We start from the raw sequence: 18,314 nt of genomic DNA, 5'->3' as shown, positions 1-18,314 counted from the left end.
ATGATATAATTTCTATATTTAATTTATTACACTTTCCATAAAATGATTAAATGGATGTCTCTAATTTAGATATAAGGTTGCCAAATTTATGTCCAAGTGATGTGGCATATGGACCCTTTTCATTTCCAATTGTCAAAGAGTTATTGGTGAGGCACACCAAATCATCATGTCATCGTGATGTGGAAGGACCATGGAATTTTTACTCCTTCAAATGGGGTGTTTCAAAAAAGCTACTATAACATAGTAAATATATAGTAGTATTCTTAAATTTTATGTTGTATCGAACTATATTTATGCAAATTGATACTACTATATTTTTTTAAATATATCATTGTAAAATAAACTTTTACCCTAAAAATAGTAAAATCAGTGGGAATTGAACTGTTTATTGTAGGATTTTCATATGCTTCTATTTGTAGCGATAATGGAAGTCTAATAATGTAAACAAATTTAACTGTCCTGATTTTCATACTCACTCAAAACAGTGAGATGATATGAAATATTTATACATAATATACATTCATGTTTTATTTAATTTGAAGATATCCTCTTACGATATGGCCAACTGTCTAAATATCTAACTTGGAAAGGTTAATCTTGTCCTTAATTATGCAACTATGACATATTAATTCGTTTCAAAATAATCAATAATTATTAACCTGATTTAAATATAAAATACCTAAAAAGTCTAATTATACATATTTATCACTACTATATATTATTTGTCAATGACACAAAACATGCAATTAAAATACGCACTTTGAGTATAGCCAGATAATCATGCAATTTCAAATTATGAATATGCCTCAGGCATATTATAGCCAGATAATTTTCTGTTGGGTATCTTCAAGCTCAGTTGAAGGAAGAAGCAACAAGATATGCAGTCTGAACATTGATTACTTGCTACTTTGTGTCAATCACATGCCATGCATAACCTCAACTGCAACATTCACTCACATGTTAAATAAAAGAATCCACTATACAAACTTAATTGTATAAATATTTTGCGTGTTGGCACAGTGGTGGTGTGGTTAATGTCTAATCCCAAAGGACCTAGGTCCCCTGTGACACCTTTAAATTTCTATTCATTTATCAATAAAAAAAGAATTCGAGGTAGCATAAAAAACGATCAAGATTCAAGAACTAAGATACAGAAAAAGGATAGACCGAACCCTACTTCAGGTCCCAGACAGGACTCTTCTTTGGCTAACACCGAAGCGCCATCGGGTGCTCATTAGCTCGATAGACGACACCAAAATCCCCAAAGCACACATGGCTGGAATATTAAGGTGAACATTCGGAGAAAAACGTGCCAGAACAAGCATCCGCTGAGAATAAATCAACAATAATATATTCTAGCTTTCATGTGGTTGTTCCACAAGTTCTGCACCTGTTCCAAAATTGGTTATGTTTCTTCTCAAATAGGTAAGTCAGAGAGCAAATGTGCACTTTCTTCTCCATCCTCTCTCTTAGATTTAGCTTCGAGTTTATTCTGCTTCCCGATGGCCTCGGATATAGCTTTTGGCAGCCAAAAGCCAGGCCGCTCAAGAGATGATGCCCGATCAAGCACCAGAGGCTCCCGGAGAGTGATTTGGATGCCGTCATACGTCCACAGGCTTAAGTGTGCTTCACCTTTCAAGCCTATCGAAAACCAACCCAATCCTGCGACTGCAATATCGACGCTGTTCACATCCCAGGTTGTTCCAGATGCTTTAACATCTCTTTTCACCCATTCACCCAATTCGGGGACCCTGTCTTCCCCAATAGGCGGCTGAAATACGTATGAAACCAAAAAATTTGTCACAATACATTCTTTATATCAAAACTGTAACCACTTGAGTATATATGAGTTGCTCTGCAAATCATAAAATAGGGCTAATACAGTGTGAAAAAGAAAGGATAAAGTAAAATAAAACTAAATGAGCAAAATTTGAAACAAGGCAAAGAGGGCTAAAAGAGAGAAGATAACATCTAATGAAATATTTACGGGAGCAAACTGGCCAGTATAAATGACTAAAAGACTAGTTCCAATTAGATGAGACTTTCTCATGTAAAATTATACTCCTACTACTAATTATGAAGTTGTGAAATAAGTGAAACCATTCGAGAAGATTTTAAACTCAGAGGGTCATTGATATATCGAATGCAAGTAACAGTTAAGAACCACTTATTAGTTCAAAAAATAACTGAGGTAAAACTAAAAACCAACATGCTTAAGTTATTCCATTTAACCGGCTCGGGCTCTCACCTGCAATCTAATTCCAGTATGCTTGTTCTTTGTCTCATCAGCATTTTCCATCTTTCCCAGGTGAAGAGACACACTATTTGATGCCCAGATTGTTACGTAGATAGTTTGTACAGAAGCCTGGTCAAGATCAAGTCTGACTAAGCCACCAACATGTATAGTTTGACCAGCCTGCATGTGGTTAAAATAATCATTAAGCTAAGCTTGATAAAGCATATGATCAACAATGCGTTAGAGTTAAGGCGGCTGATTGCTGGAAACCAAGATAACAACACTGGAAAAAGAAGAAGGAAGAAAGAAAACCACCACTAATTGGACTGGAACTGGACTTTTGAAAATAAATTACAAAAGATTAATCTCCTCTGAAAAAGCCACACCTCCAAAAGGGCTAAACACCTCTGAAGAGGGCTACAGGAATCGCTGAACTAGAAAGTATTTTTCTGGACAATTGACAATTCACAAGTAGGAAACAAAGCCTTAGTTATAAGACTCTACAGATAGACTCATAATATAAATAAAACTCTATCTTGACTTTTTCAAATATATTCCCTATCTCTACCAAACCACTAACTAGAATCCTTAGACACAACAAACAACCAGAAATTAATTAACAACTAAAGGAACAGAGGGAACAGAACAGGAACGCCCTCTATAACTAGACCTCGATCACAATGCTATGACAACTGAGAGGTGCTATCAAAAGAGATAAAAGAAAGAGATCATATAAGGAGCGCAATTGAAAATACTAATCGTGTCAAGTAGAAAGAGACAAGATAAAGAAACGGGAGGTCACGACAAAAGATAGATTATCAGATAGACAAATGGACAACTATATATTATTTTCAGCTTATTACATGATGCATTGGTACAGTAATCGGGTTTTTGGCACATATATTCTTTTCACCTCATAGAGGAGAACTTTCAACATAAACAGCAATATTGTTCATTACAAGATGTGGCACAAAAAACTAACACACTTAGAAGGGGACCAAACAAGGGTTGAAGGAAAGTATACAGTTTCTTCTAGTTGAAGTTAAGTTGTTTAGGGGAAAACATAAACTGAATTTCTTTAGTGACATAATCATACACTTATCCAACTTAGTTCTCTGTTCATACTGCCTCGACCCTTCCAAGACTCTCATTTCAGCCTTTCGGGGATAAAAATATATGGATTATGGCATTTCCCAGCTTACACTATCTCACCTAAGAGATGACCCTTTTACTTCTCGCCTTGTTCAAACTGAAAAATCAGCTAGTAACACTAAAGAAGCTTCTTCCTCATTACTCATTAGACAGTTAATTTCTTATCTATGTTAGAGCAGTCAATAGCCATCCATAGTGCTAAGGGTATTACCAAAAGTCTAGGTATTGAATAACTTGCCTTTATTCTAAACGTTCTGGGCTGAAGCTCTTTCCGTATCTCGGCCATTTTTTGCTCATCCCTGTTCAATCTCATAGACATTAAATACGGGTGCAAAAGCCCCGGGGTGTCGTACATCTTTGCCTTAGCAGGCAGAATCCCTCCAATCCTCAGTATCCCAAGTGTTGTTCCAGGAATCGGAGCTTCTGTCAGCTTTGCAACCTTCACACCTTCTTTCTTGGAAAATGCATTGATCAATGTCGACTTCCCAGCATTCTGAGATCCAATAACCCAAACATTCCCTCTAGGCCCAGCCAAATTCTTGATGAAAGCAAGCAAGTTCCTCACGCCCAAATCTTTCCTAGAACTAACCATGTAGACTCCAGTAAGCTTAGGTGCACCATTTGCCTTGGCACGGTGCCGAACCCATCTATCCAACCTTGCAGGTGAAATCTGGGAAGGAAGAAGATCGACCTTTGTAGCTACCAGAACAAGCTTTGGCAACTTTTTACTATTCTTGCCATCTTGACCCTCTGCCAACGCTTTGAACAAGGACTTGGCTGCACGTTTAGGGAATGACCCCTCAAAATCAACACAGTCAACCACCATAACCACCACAGTGGCATCCGCATTTCCCGTGGGCTTCATCAATCTCGTGCTTATCAACCGATCAAAATCAAAATCAGGTATCAAATTCTCAGCCACCTGATTCTTAACACACCCATAATTCCTAAGCGAGTGGCACCTCGCACAAACTGTCACCTCCACTATCTCTCGTTCAGCCTCCCTGGAGATTCTCTTCCTCTCTGCCTTGGACACCTTTTTCCTTTTCCTCTTCTCTAGTGTCTCCTCCGTGGTGTTGCCATACCCAACACCAGCTGGAGCAAATCCATCTAACTCTTTTGAGTACTCATCTTCCTCATCTTCCAACTCTGATTCCCAATCATCCGAATCCCAGTCACTCCCATCCTTTTCAAGCTTCTCCAGTTTCGCCTTAATGTCATCATCGTCATCATCACTATCTAACTCCTCCAATTCACTAAAGTCCTCATCATCTTCAAACTCATCAAAATTCTCATCCAATAAATCCTCTATTGTTTCAATAGATCTTTTCACTTTCTTCTCTCTTTCCTGAAAATATCCTGGGAAGTTTGGGTCTCTATCTTGCATAAACACTCCACAACCAGGACATATAGGCCCATAATTCTGATCATCATCTTTCCCTTCACTCAAAATCACACCTTTATCACCTTTTCTGGAATTACTCGCATATCTTTTTTCAAGTTTCTGACTAATTGCTCCACTACACCTTACCAAACATAAATCCATCTTGTAATGCTTTTCTTTCTTCCTTCCTATATCCAATCCTGTAAAGAAGGGATTAAGACTACCGTGTTTTGTGCATATTTTCTGAAAAAAGCGAAATGGAAGAAGAAACATAGAAAAAATTACCGGTAAAAAGCTGAAATTTTGACGAAGGTTTTCTAACAATACTGTTCTTCAACGATAGGTTGACGGTGCTTGAAGATAGAGAAATGGTGGACAGCATAACTGCCATTCTTGTTTCTTTTCACCTTAGTAATTTTCCTTCTTGAAACTGTCAAGGCTTCAGGGTTTAGAACCTGGGAGAGCAAGATAAAAACCCAAAAACACCATAAAATTAAATGGAAATATTCAATGTAAAAAATCGAAACAAAGAATAATTAAATCTGAAAATGGATAATGAGATAATCAACAGACAGCAGTCAATTAAACGGAAATTTGGGAATGGAGGCAGTTGCCGTGGCAAAGTATTGTGGTTTTTAAATTCTTGTCCAAAACTAGCAATTTATTCGACAACTGTAGCCAAAATTTCATTTTTAAATCAAATATAGTTTGATTAATGCTATGTCATTATACATCTCTATCATCCTATTTATATCTGTATTGACTCATTCTCTCATGTTAAGAATTAAGTGATAGTCAAAATTATTTTAAAAAACAAATGACACATTTTTATTTTATTGTGAATTTTTTATTTTTCTTAATTGAATTAATTAACTAAAATCATCATAACTGTAACACCCCTTAATTCAATTAAAGAAATAATCAAATAATCGAACAAGTGATGTCACTTCAAAACATTTTCTTATTTTAAAAGATGTGATCTAATTTTTTTTTATTCAAATCCACCAACGTACAACAAAGACAATATTTTGAAAGTAATCGAGTATTCCCTTGATAAAAATCTTGACATGCCACTGACTAACCGTTAAAAAAAATTACTTAGAATACCAGTGACTTGATCCTTCAACAGCAGCACCTATGACCAGATAAGTATACAATTCAATCTGCAAAAACAAATCTTGAAGGGTGTGAGCTTCATAAGCCTAGTAGAAGTATTCATACATTCTAACAAGATTTTCAAAACAATTACACTTTTTGCTTGGCTAACATACCTTCATTAATTTTTTTCAAAACAATTAAACAATTAGAACTACACAGTAGAAGATTTTCTCCACATTAACTCTTACTTGGCTAACACACCTTCATTAATTCTTTCAACTTTTGGAGCTTTTAACATTCACTGCATTACACTATCTTTAAATAATAAACTGCTTTTGCTCGGAGTAACATAGGAGTCGAGCCCTATACCACAAGAAACCTCTTGATGTCTAGTTTAATTTGCAAAAAGGTAATCCCAAAAACTCCAAGGGATTAGGGATTTAGGAACGTTTTATTACAGCTTGCCACCTTGTCACACATTCTGGCGAACGTTTTGCAGGAATTTTTGAAAATAGCCAACGTTGATGAAATGAGTTGAAATTTTGAAGGGGCCTTCCTAAGACATGATAATATCGAAAGAAAATTTTATAATAGGATTTCCAACACTTTGGGGTGGGCAGGGCAAGAACAATACAAAGTACAAGTGACTTCATATTTGTGTGTCATTGAGTAATTCCCTCAAACAATTCATACTCAACAGCAAAACAAATCATGATTCTTCTCCAAAGTTCTTCTTTTATTTTCAACTCATCTACAATTTATAGGTTAGAGACTAAATTATTGCCCAAACCAAACAATTAGAACAAACCCACCAAGGCAAGTACTCGGTCCTATTCATTCCTTTCACAAGAGTCGGGATTCTCCATTTTAATTCTGAAATTCAAGCATAGAAGATAAAATAAGTGAGTTGGAATCAGCTATTACCTTTAATTTCACAAGCTTTGAGATTGGAGGTGTTGAACTTTAAGCTTTAAATCCCACTTCCATGGAGATTACAAGAGAAAGAATGGATGAATGCAGTAAGTGTGGGTGTGCGTGAGGCAAAATTTAGATGACTCTACCCTTTTCTTTTTCCTATCCTGCTCTCTATATATTTTTCTAATATTTAATTTTTCTTTTCTTTTCTTTCTTTCTTTTTTTTAAGATTTTGTTATTTAAATTAGGTTTTTCAACTAACCCTCTTTCTTTTTCTTTCTTAATTATTCATCATTTTTTTTAGTTTACAATATTTTGGCGCGTCACAATAACTCTTATACTACTGCAATAACTTAAATATGCTATAAAATGAGTATGAGATATTTAATTTTGCAAGTTAATTTATTAATCCAATAAATCAAATTTGTTATATTTATATATTAAGATTTAGTTATTTTCAATTACATTTCTCTCTTTATACAGTATATGTGTGAGTATGATAAAAAAAAAATCCTTAATTTATGTATAATAGTCTCATTTTTCATTTTAAAAAAAAATCCTCTCACCATATAAATATAATTAAAATAGTATTCATCAAATCTTTTCTCATTCTATTTCACAAATTTATTTGAATAAGTTTCATATAAAAGATATACTTGCCCAACGGAAGCTGGATATCAACAACAATAGGTCTCTGTAGCTAGTGTTGCCCACGGTTTGGAACCACCGGTTCCGGTTCGGTCGATGGCGGAACCGGAACCGAACCGTGAGGCTATTTCACGGTTCCGGTTCGGAACCGCCGGTTTTCCGGCGGTTTTGGCGGTTCCGGTTTTCGAACCGGCGGTTTTGGCGGTTCCGGTTTTCGAATCGGCGGTTTTGCCGGTTCAATTATTATTATTTTTTTTAATTTGAAATTTGGCTTTATACAATAAATCGGAACAAGACAATGCATAATTCAAGCACAAATAAGACGAATAAGGAGAAAATGAAATAAATTTTATTGATTTTGAGTTATAACGGACAACGATACATTACAATTTACAATACATAAGTATACAATACAACAACATACAACAATATAATATAATTTACAAGTGTCGTCGCCTCGTGGGACTCGGAAGGTAAATAAAAAAAACATGAAATGGGGGGAAAAAAGGAAAAATTGAAAAGGGCTTGGGATCAACTTAAACTTTCAAAGTTAAACTTTTCAAATTTAAGTTGAGTTGCCTACGTATCCACAATTTTATTGAGGAATCAAAGCCCACGTAGTTCTCTTACCTTAGGATCAACCCTTTTTTCTTGCAAAATGTTGCCCATTTTCTAAGCAAACACATATCAGCACGCCATATACACATTGCTGCATTTCTAATAGGGGCAATTTGATCTTCCAAAGCAATCAATGCATCTCGAACACACATAGTCATAATATTATTCAAGCATGGAAAAAATTAGCACTAATAGATAGTTTGTTCTGATTTTTTCATGCTAGATGCTTGAATAATGTTCTGACTATGTGTGTTCGAGATGCATTGATTGCTTTGGAAGATCAAATTGCCCCTATTAGAAATGCAACAATGTGTATATGGCGTGCTGATATGTGTTTGCTTAGAAAATGGGCAACATTTTGCAAGAAAAAATGGTTGATTCCGAGAAGAATTGTACTTGAAGATCATTAAAATATATTCCCCATTTGATAAATATCTTATTGGTGAAAAAGTGGGTATCTTTGAGGCAGATGGTACTGGAACACAAATTTATATATGGAATCTGGATGAATGAGGATCAGATTATAGTTTAAAATGGGAAGCTGGGTTCATTGGCGGCCAGTTAACCCAGCTTCCCATTTTAAACTATAATCTGATCCCCATTCATCCAGATTTCATATATAAATTTGTGTTCCAGTACCATCTGCCCCAAAGATATCCACTTTTTCACCAATAAGATACTTATCAAATGAGGAATATATTTTAATGATCTTCAAGTACAACTTAGCCGCAACAACGATACATTACAATTACAAATAAAAAAACATGAAATGGGGGGGAAAAAAATAATTGAAAAGGGCTTGAGCTCAACTTAAACTTTCGAAGTTAAACTTTTCAAATTTAAGTTGAGGTGCCTACGTATCCACAATTTTATTGAGGAATCAAAGCCCACGTAGTTCTCTTACCTTGCTTACCTTTTTGGTCGGCTGTGCTCGCCGTTCACCGCCCCCCGTCGACTCATTGCTAATGTTGAGTGCTCTCGCTCTCGCCTCTGACCTCGTCATCGCCATCGGAAGAAAATTCTTCACCATTACTCTCTACACGGAAGTCGAAATCCGGCTCTTGTGCTCTCATGTCCGCCTTTGCCCAATCGTCAAGTAACATAGTGGCTTCCATGTTCTTGGCGGAGAGATTGCTCATTTTGTCGTCTAGGACACAACCGCCGACACTAAAAGCTTGTTCAACGGCGACGGTGGAAGCGGGAACGGCGAATATCTCCTTAGCCATGATGGAGAGTATCGGAAACTCTTTGTCATGTGTTCCCCACCAATTAAGGACGTCAATTTGTTGAGTAGGAGGACCTGCATCTTGAAAAATAGAGCGCGATTCCAAATATATATCTAATTAACTAGTCGCTCTAGTCCTATTGGTTGTAGTACCGTATAGATCTTGCAATTGTGATACTACGTCGGGATCGATCATGATATTGGTAAAATCCCCTCCACCAAAATCAAATGTAGACGGACTAGGAGGAGCACGTACCTGGTGAGCGGTGTTATACCGCATTTCATATTCCGCGTAGAGAGAACGAAGTGCACTATCTAACCTTAGTTTGATTTCATCAACATCCGGAATACTTAGTTCGAAGCATTCTCCTCTTGTCAAGCCCATTTCGCGGAGTTGAGAAAAATCCAAAGCATGCAAACAACCATAGTACATGTCTAAAATTTTATAAACACCATGCAACTTCCACTTTGGATCCAAGCATTTTGCAATCAAAAACACATTTGGAATACGTGAAAAATATTTTAACCATTTTTCAACCATGTAAAACAAAATAGCCTTCAACTCAATGAATTGAGTATTTTTCACACAAGTTTTAAAACCAATTGCCACATACATGCAATGCTCCAAAACGCGCACAGAAGTAGGATAATAAACACCGGATAACTCAACAGTGGCATTTTTTAAAGCGCGGAATAATCGAAATAAATCCATGCTGTGGTCCCAACAAGCGGGTATCAAAATCAAATCAGAAGGAACATGAGGACAACTTCTACAAAAATCACATAAATACTCAATGTGGTTCAAAGTCGACTCCAACATATCATATGTCGAGTTCCAACGAGTTGAAACATCCAAACGAAAGTTGGTGTACCTGCATTGCTTACTATGACAATATCTCTTCCAAGCTCTACCAATAGGAGCTTTGTTATGAATCAACTTCACAGCAGTTCTAATAGGATCAACATACTTTTGCCACAAATCGATCGCATCTTGAACACACAAATTCAAAATATGGGCAATACATCGCACATGAAAATATTTGCCATCAATAACAGGAGAACATGCACTGATTAGTTCATCTATGCTAGCAGTGTTAGCGCTAGCATTGTCAAAACCAATTGAAAAAATTTTATTGATCAATTGAAATTCATTCAAAACTTGAATGATCAATTGAGCAATTGCTTGTGCAGTGTGTGGTGCGGGAAATTCCCGAAATGCAATCAAACGTTTGTTTAAAGTCCAACTGTGATCAACGAAATGCACAGTGATGCCCATATATGAATTTTTACAAAAACAATCAGTCCACACATCAGAACAAATAGAAACTTTATGCCCTAAGTTAATAATAAACGTACCTAATTGCGCCTTCTTTTCCAAGCATTGTCGAACAACGGCCCGAGTCATTGAAGTTCGACTCAATTTTCTTGCAGCGGCATTATAAACTTGCCGCATACTCGACTCAAAAGCATCGTTATCAAAAGCATTGAATGGAAAATGTTTCATAACGACAAATCTAGACATCACATTAAGAGCATTTTTATGATCATATTTCAAAAGAGTATTGCTACACGTACCTGATGTTTGGGATGAACCCGTCCCACTCCCGGTCCCGACTCCATGTTGAAAGTTGAGTTGAGTTTGGGTTGGAGCGATACCAAACTCGACCGGATACGCTTTCTCCATGTGACGGGTAAATGTACCGTATCCTCCACCCCTTCGGAATGTGTATACGTTTTCGCAATAGTTGCAATACACATTATAAGTGTTAGGATCGTTACCATCATGTACCTTCTTGAAATGTTTCACCATGATGTTTGAGGTTAAAGACCTTTCAGCTGGTCTAGGAGGTTGAGGAGGTTGTCCACGACCACGACTACCACGCCGACTCCTTGGTGGTGGTGGGGGTGGCATTTCTTGAACCTCTTCTACCTCCCCCCCTCATCCTCGTCGTCATCATCATCATCGTCTTCATCAACATTCACAGGGGGTGGACTTTGTTGGGAATAGGCACCGCGACCGGGAGCACCACTACCGGTACCAACATAAGCATCGACTTGGTATTGAGAGCGAGAGAGAGCAATAGCATGTGCCACATCTTGCTCTGCTCGAGCCTACAAAATAATATTTGTATTGTAAATACAAAATAAAATTATGAACAATAATGTAATGTAATTCAAAATTAATTAAATTAGTAGATAATAAATATTAACCTGCCACTCATCCATGTTCATTTGAGAAATTTCATCAATAACGGATCTCCGAGATGGCCTCTTGGCCTTTCCCTTTCCCTTATCAACACGACCTTCTCGGGATGAAGACATATTGCTATGTAGAAATGTAGAAATATGGAATATTTTTTTTTTGTTTTAGCAATTGAGAAAGAAAGACAACTTATAGAACTACGGGAACAAGTATAAGTGTATAACAATGCGTAATAAGAGTAGCATTTGCGTAATTAAATGGAAGCACAATAGCACAAATGAGAAATTGGAGACAAAGAGAGAGAATTGGGAGATTGAAGAGAGAAACTCTTATTAACACAAGAGCGGGGTGAATGTAAATGAGGATAGAGAGGGGTATTTATAGATAAAAATGTGGGGGGGAGGGAAATGGAAGAATTCGAATTTGAAATTTGAAAAAAAAAATTGAATTTTCGGCAAAACCGGCGGTTTTTGGCGGAAAACCGCCGGAACCGCCGGTTTCCGGGCAAAACCGCCGGTTTCTGGGAAAAAACCGCCGGTTTGGTCAACGAAACCGTCTGCAAAAGCTGCGTCATGTCACCTCATTTCTTGCGCCGCAACCGGAACCCCCTGAACCGGCGGTTAACCGCCGGTTAACCGCCGGTTCACGACCCAAAAACCGCCGGAACCGGCCGGTTTTTCAGCTGAAAAGCTGCCGCCAGTCTGCCCCATCCACACGCCTTGAAATACGCGCCCGAACCGGCAGTTCCGCCGGTTAACCGCCGGTTCCGAACCGTCCGGAACCGCCGGTACGGTGACGGTTCCGGTTCGAAATATCTTGAACCGGAACCGGACCGCGACCCGAATTCCGACGGTTTCGGTTCGGGAAAATGGCCACGGATCCGGTTCGGCGGTTAACCGCCGGAACCGGAACCGGAACCGGTGGGCATGTCTATCTGTAGCCCCTGTCACTAAATGCAATACTCATCCATAATAAAATGGTCAGTTTTTTTATGCCAATCAACTCGTGCAGATTGAATTGCAGACAGATTAGATGTGTATTGTAATTTGCAGTAGTAATTCACTAAGTTGGGGCCTTTGGATTCGATTTTGTATTTAAGGATTTATGTTACACTTTACTAGCCCAGCAGTCTGCGGTTTAATTCTCTTTTAGGGCATTAGCAATGGGGCGCCCTAAGGCGCGCCACGTCAGCAGTTTTATCCTCCTACCTCCCCACCTGCAGTGGGGCGCTCTAAGGCGCCCCCTATAGCGCGCCACGTCATCATTTTTTAAATATTTACAAAATCCATACGAATTTAAAAAAAAATAATACATTAAAATACGAATTTCATAAACTTCATTTCATTTAATAAAAATTAATACATTACAATGCGAATTAAAAAAAATGCAAACTCAGCGACGGCGGTTACGAGCCCACACTTCTTCAATCATGTCACTCATGAGCTGCGCATGCTCCTGTTGGTTGCGCATTGAGGCCTGTCTAGATAGAACCTCTTCGAAGCCTAACGGTAACCCTCTATCGGGTGTGTCGGTCGATGTGCCGGAAGAGCTAGATGCACGGTCGTCTTTATTCCAGTCGGTGATGCTTCCGCCATTACATTGGTCGGTGAAGAGGGTGGACGAGTTGAGGACGTTGATGTCGTTGTTCGACCCGGCTACGCCGAAGTAAGCATGCCAGATCCAGAGCCGATGGTCAGCGACGGCTTCGAGGATCATCGTCGGGTGGCTGCCCTTGTATCCACTTGTGAATTGGCCTCTCCACGCCGTCGGACAATTCCTCCACTCCCAGTGCATACAGTCGATGCTCCCGAGCATCCCGGGAAACCCGTGCGCCCTCTCGTGCATCTGCATCAGACCCTGGCAATCAGTGGTTGTCGGCTTGCGCAAATATGTGTCGCCATAGGCCTCTACTATCCCCCGACAAAAGCTCTTCAGACACTCGCGGCCTGTAGTCTCCCCACAGTGGAGGTACTCGTCAAAAAGGTCCGCCATGGTGTCGTATGCCAACTGACGAATAGCAGTCGTGCACTTTTGCAATGGTGTAAGGCCGGGTTTCCCGATGCCGTCCTCCCGAAACGTGAAGTATTCATCACGTGAAGACAATGTACGAACAATGCTGAGAAAAAGGTACCTCGACATTCTAAACCGGCGGTGGAAAACAGTCGGGCTCCATCGCGGTTGATCGGCAAAATAGTCTTCAACCAGACGTCTGTGAGCTTCCTGGTGGTCGCGTCGGACATACGACCTATGTCGAATAGGCCAATGGACTTGCTCAGCCGCCGCCTCCTTCTCGCGCTGCATTTGCGCATAGCATGCCACCATGGCCTCTTCAACGGCTGCATCTAATGCTTCGTCAAGCGAACCACCGGATTCAGACGAACTAGAACTATTGGTGTCGTCGCCGAGATTCATTTTGGTTGGATGTAGAGAGAGGATATGTAAAGAGATAGTCGATATGTTCGTATGCACAACTGAATGAGAAACGAGATTTAAATAGAAAATCAAAACCGCGTGCCATCGTCCGCGTCGATCGTCCGCGTCGATCGTCCGCGACCTCCACAATGGGGCGGACGATGACCATCGTCCGCGGCCATCGTTCGCCTCCGCGACCGAAGTATAGGGCGCGACTATCGTCCGCGCCCTATGGCACGCACCCGCAATGGGTGCGGACGATGGATGGCGCGGACGATGCGCGCCATCGGGCGTGCCATCGGCCGCCCATTGCGGATGCTCTTATGGCCCAATTTTTATAACCACAAAATAGTAAGTATAGTACTAGTTTATAAATGTTGTGCATATTTTTGTTTGATGCCCAAAACTTGATAACCAACATTAATGTTACTCGAAACAAATGAGGATGGGTCTCAGCCGGTTCACGAGACGCCATCCCAAACCAACTGCGCCACATATATGACTTACTATAAATTGTTGTTTGTGTTGGAGGTGATCAAGTTGATAGCTACTTGTGAAAAGTAGAATCCAAATTGATCACTAAAAGATCAACTTGGATAGCAACTTGGAGGAGAAGAACTCCAAGATGACTACTACATGTTGGAAGAAAAAATAAAAATTATCTCTACTTGTAGAGATATCGAGCTCTTTCTTCTTTTGTGCTAAGAAGTTAATGGAATTCCAAAATAATGAAGGAGAATAGATTCATTCTAATTGAGGGAGTGACGCATAATGTTTGTGCGTCGTTCAATAGCGACGCACAATCCTTATGCGTCGTTCAATATCGACGCATAATCCTTATGCGTCGTTAATTAATGACGCACAAGGATTATGCGTCGCTTAACGACGCATAAGGGTTGTGCGTCATTAGTTAACGACGCATAATCCTTATGCGTCGTTAAGTCGGCTTTTAACCCCCTCCAGGCAGACGCAGATCACAGAACGAACATACACACTTTCATTTCCTCTCTCGGCGATTTCCGGCGTTTTCAGGCGATTTCCGGCGATTTCTCCATAAGATCCGGTAATTTGTTAATCAATTTAGCTACATTCGACATTATTCATGTTTATTGTGCTTTCATTTGTTAGTTTGACCCAATTTATACAAATTAGGGCTTGTAGGAAAAATGTCCTTAATTGTCGTTGTGTTAAATGTCTTTGATGCAGAAATCATGCAAGTATTTGTGAGTTTGTATTGGGGTGGTAGAGTAGTTCAACTACCACACATGGGTATTGGTTATGAACCACCTCGTCCGAGGAGCTCCATCATATTAAATTCAGGTGTTTCCTATTCTGAATTGGTAGCAATGATCTGTGATGCGATGGGAATAGATATGAACCAACACACAATTGAATTATTATGGAGACAATGTATAGTCGTTGCTTCCGGTATGAGTTATACATGTTCTCTGATTTGCAGTGATGACAGTGTGATGTTTATGTTCAACAATGCTCAAAATTCAAGTGGGTGTATTGAATTATTTTCACATTTTTGCACAAGAATATATCTATTTTCTGCACTTTGTGTATATAATTTCAATTGAACCACTTACTTCTACAATTGACCCTAAATTCATGTGAAACACACAAATACGCAACAAAACAACACAAATAAGCAACACACTAACAGAAATCGTCCGTAAATTGAGCAATTTCATATAAACCCTAACTTTACTAAATTAGGGAAAACCTCCATAACTTCAGCAATTATTGATTTATGTAGCCAAATGAATGAATAATTACCGAAATATGTTTGGTATTTGGTTGAAATCTGTCGGAAAACGCCTCAAATCGCCGGAAATCGTCGCTGAAATCGCCCCTCCTTCGCTGCTCGCTGCGTCGTCTGTCAATTACGAGCATTCTGCCCTCTAAATCCCGATTTAACGACGCACAAATAATATACGTCTTTAACGAATGACGCATATATGTTATGCGTCAGTCAGTAACGACGCATAACTGTTATGCGTCGTTTATCGACGCATAATCTATATGCGTTGTTTGTTAAAGACGCATATTATTTGTGCGTTTTTCAGTAAAGACGCATAACATTTGTGCGTTTCATTAATAACGACGCACAAATGTCATGCGTCACTCACTATGCGGGAATTCATCTATTGCTCTTCATTAAATTGGAAGTAAGTTAACATACATTCACAAAAGAAGAATTTCTCCTAGAGATATCCCACTTGGTGGAAGCTTCCTATCACACATGATGGTAGAGAAATCCAAAATGATCTCTAGAAGATCAAGTTAGAAGCTTTTTATAGATCAAGTTGGAACAACTTGCAAAGAAGCCAAAATCAAGATGATCTTCTCTTGTTGGAAGATAAATTCAACATGATCACTACTTTATCCCCTAAGTCTATAAATATGTAAGGAGGTTGAAAGGAGAATTATTCATAAACACATCAACATCACAAGTTCTCCTTTCACTCTCTAAACTAATTCTCTCATTCACATATAGCCACTTTAGGAGCATAGTCTACTCATTTTCTCGAAACTCCGAAAGTTCGCTGGTGCCTAGTGAGTTTGAGGTGCTTCTACTCACTAGGACGAAGTCGTTTTATCTTTGGGGACACTACACCAATCCGTGAGCACTAGCCAGGGGCGTAATTTGTCTTGCGGAACGAGGGCTTTCCTCGACTCGACTTATAGTTAGTACGGTTATTTTCTATTTTTGTTGTAATTTCCATTTCACTTGTATTTGTATTGCTCTTCGGTTGTAATAGTTAGAGTACTGCCTGTAAACGGCTCGGGAATTTCCCCAATTTCATCTAAAAGTCGTAAGACAAATTAGTCGTACTGTAGGTGATGTCGACCGAAGTTATGATGAACGGAAACCATGGAGCTGGAGGAAACGAACACCAACAAAATGGATCTACTTTTTCTGCTGCCGAAACATCGGTGTTGACACCTGTTTCGACGAAACCTCGAGGGTGATGCCTCAGGCCGATAAGCCAGAGAAATTTAAGGGCTCTGAATTTAAACGTTGGCAACAAAAGATGTTGTTCTATCTAACTACGTTAGGTGTTGCCAACTTCCTCAGGGAAGATGCGCCAGTCGTATCTGAGGAAGAGACGGACTTCCATGTCCAGAATGCCTATGATGTTTGGCGTCAAGGCGATTTCTTGTATAAGAATTACGTCCTGAACTGCTTAGAGGATAGTCTTTATTCTATCTTCGCAGGGACTAAGACCTCAAAAGAATTGTGGGAGGCTCTTGACAAGAAGTACATCGTCGAGGACGCCGGTACAAAAAAGTGTGTAGTTGCAAAATTTTTGAACTACAATATGGTGGACTCTCGTCCAGAGGTGGCGCAAGCCGAAGAGCTGCAAATCATAATCCATGATGTCCGCCCTGAAGGAATGGTCTTACCAGATCAGTTCATTGTTGCGGCAATAATTGATAAACTTCCTCCGTGCTGGACAGATTTTAAAAATTATCTGAAGCACAAACGAAAGGAGATGAAGCCTGAAGACCTGATTGTTCGTCTTCGTGTCGAAGAGGACAACAGGCATTATCATCAGAAGCCGGGAAGCTCGGAAGACTCAAAGGCAAATCTGATAGAGCGAGGAAGATCCTCAAAACGTCCCCGCCCGAATGAGAAAGATAAAGGGAAAGGGAAGACATTTGCCTGAAAGTTTGAAGGCAACTGCTATAACTGTGACAAATCGGGTCATATGGCGAAGGACTGCCAAAAACCCAAGAAAAAGAAAGCCAAGAAAGACTTGAACCTGGTCGAAAAGAACTTCGATGAGGATGACTTGGCGGTCGTGGTCTCTGAAGTGAACCATGTAGATAACCCAAAGTCTGGGTTTATCGACACTGGAGCGACTGTACATGTCTGCTCAGATCGAAATCAGTTTTCAACATACAAACAAGTCGAAGGGAAGAAGCTTCACATGGGCAACCAAAACTCATCTGAAGCTATCGGCTTGGGAGAAGTGAAGCTCAAGATGACGTCAGGTCATGAGCTGAAACTGAAGGATGTGCTGCATGTCCCAGGCATCCGGAAGAACCTAGTTTCGGGTAGCCTACTTGTTAGTCATGGTTTCAAGTTAGTTTTTATGTCTGACAAGTTTGTATTGACTAAGTTTGGTACTTTCCTTGGAAAATGTTATCTTTCCAATGGTCTGTTCAAACTAAAAGTAACGGTTGTGCGCCGCACTACGAAATTATCAAGTAATGAAAATGATGCATCTTCTTCTTACTTGCTTGAGTGCTCCGATTTGTGGCATTATAGATTGGGACATGTAAATTTAAATGCTATAAAAAGATTAGTGAATCTCAATTTACTAAAAGTCAACAAAAACTCACCTGAAAGATGTGAGGTATGTGTTGAAGCTAAAATGACTAAGCTGTCGTTTCACTCGGTAGAACGGAG

At 39.4% G+C, this 18,314-nt stretch overlaps 2 protein-coding genes across 6 annotated transcripts; one reads left to right on the top strand and one right to left on the bottom strand.

Moving 5' to 3' along the window:
* Window positions 1-1,031: 1,031 nt before the first annotated feature.
* On the bottom strand, window positions 1,032-6,923 carry LOC121777531 (GTP-binding protein BRASSINAZOLE INSENSITIVE PALE GREEN 2, chloroplastic-like). Of its 5 annotated transcripts, none has more exons than XM_042174814.1 (6): window positions 6,795-6,923; window positions 5,855-5,935; window positions 5,058-5,227; window positions 3,627-4,972; window positions 2,249-2,416; window positions 1,032-1,771 (listed from the first exon to the last, which is right to left on the bottom strand). In XM_042174814.1, exons 3-6 carry the CDS (start codon window positions 5,161-5,163, stop codon window positions 1,418-1,420), a joined length of 1,974 nt encoding a protein of 657 aa, XP_042030748.1. In that variant the 5' UTR covers window positions 5,164-5,227; window positions 5,855-5,935; window positions 6,795-6,923; the 3' UTR covers window positions 1,032-1,417. The 5 variants fall into 5 exon arrangements, with proteins under 5 accessions (XP_042030748.1, XP_042030750.1, XP_042030749.1 ...); XM_042174816.1 differs by having other exon boundaries at window positions 5,880-5,935; XM_042174815.1 differs by having other exon boundaries at window positions 5,855-5,949; window positions 6,795-6,921.
* A 9,946-nt stretch (window positions 6,924-16,869) lies between these two features.
* LOC121776901 lies at window positions 16,870-17,568 on the top strand. The gene has a single exon (XM_042174051.1). It carries the CDS (start codon window positions 16,870-16,872, stop codon window positions 17,566-17,568), a length of 699 nt encoding a protein of 232 aa, XP_042029985.1.
* Window positions 17,569-18,314: the final 746 nt, after the last annotated feature.

The sequence above is a fragment of the Salvia splendens genome, chromosome 18 (genome assembly GCF_004379255.2).
Source record: "Salvia splendens isolate huo1 chromosome 18, SspV2, whole genome shotgun sequence".
NCBI lineage: Eukaryota > Viridiplantae > Streptophyta > Magnoliopsida > Lamiales > Lamiaceae > Salvia > Salvia splendens.
This window is presented reverse-complemented; position numbering and strand designations above follow the sequence as displayed.

What these genes read in the sequence shown, in the direction of transcription:
- LOC121777531 (XM_042174814.1), bottom strand. Translation starts at nt 5,163, where the DNA reads ATGGCAGTTATGCTGTCCACCATTTCTCTATCTTCAAGCACCGTCAAC. An exon ending in CCAGAACGTTTAGAATAAAG is followed by an intron (nt 2,417 to 3,626) that starts GCAAGTTATTCA and finishes AACCACATGCAG; the next exon opens with GCTGGTCAAACTATACATGT. An exon ending in ATACTGGAATTAGATTGCAG is followed by an intron (nt 1,772 to 2,248) that starts GTGAGAGCCCGA and finishes TACGTATTTCAG; the next exon opens with CCGCCTATTGGGGAAGACAG.
- LOC121776901 (XM_042174051.1), top strand. Translation starts at nt 16,870, where the DNA reads ATGCCTCAGGCCGATAAGCCAGAGAAATTTAAGGGCTCTGAATTTAAA.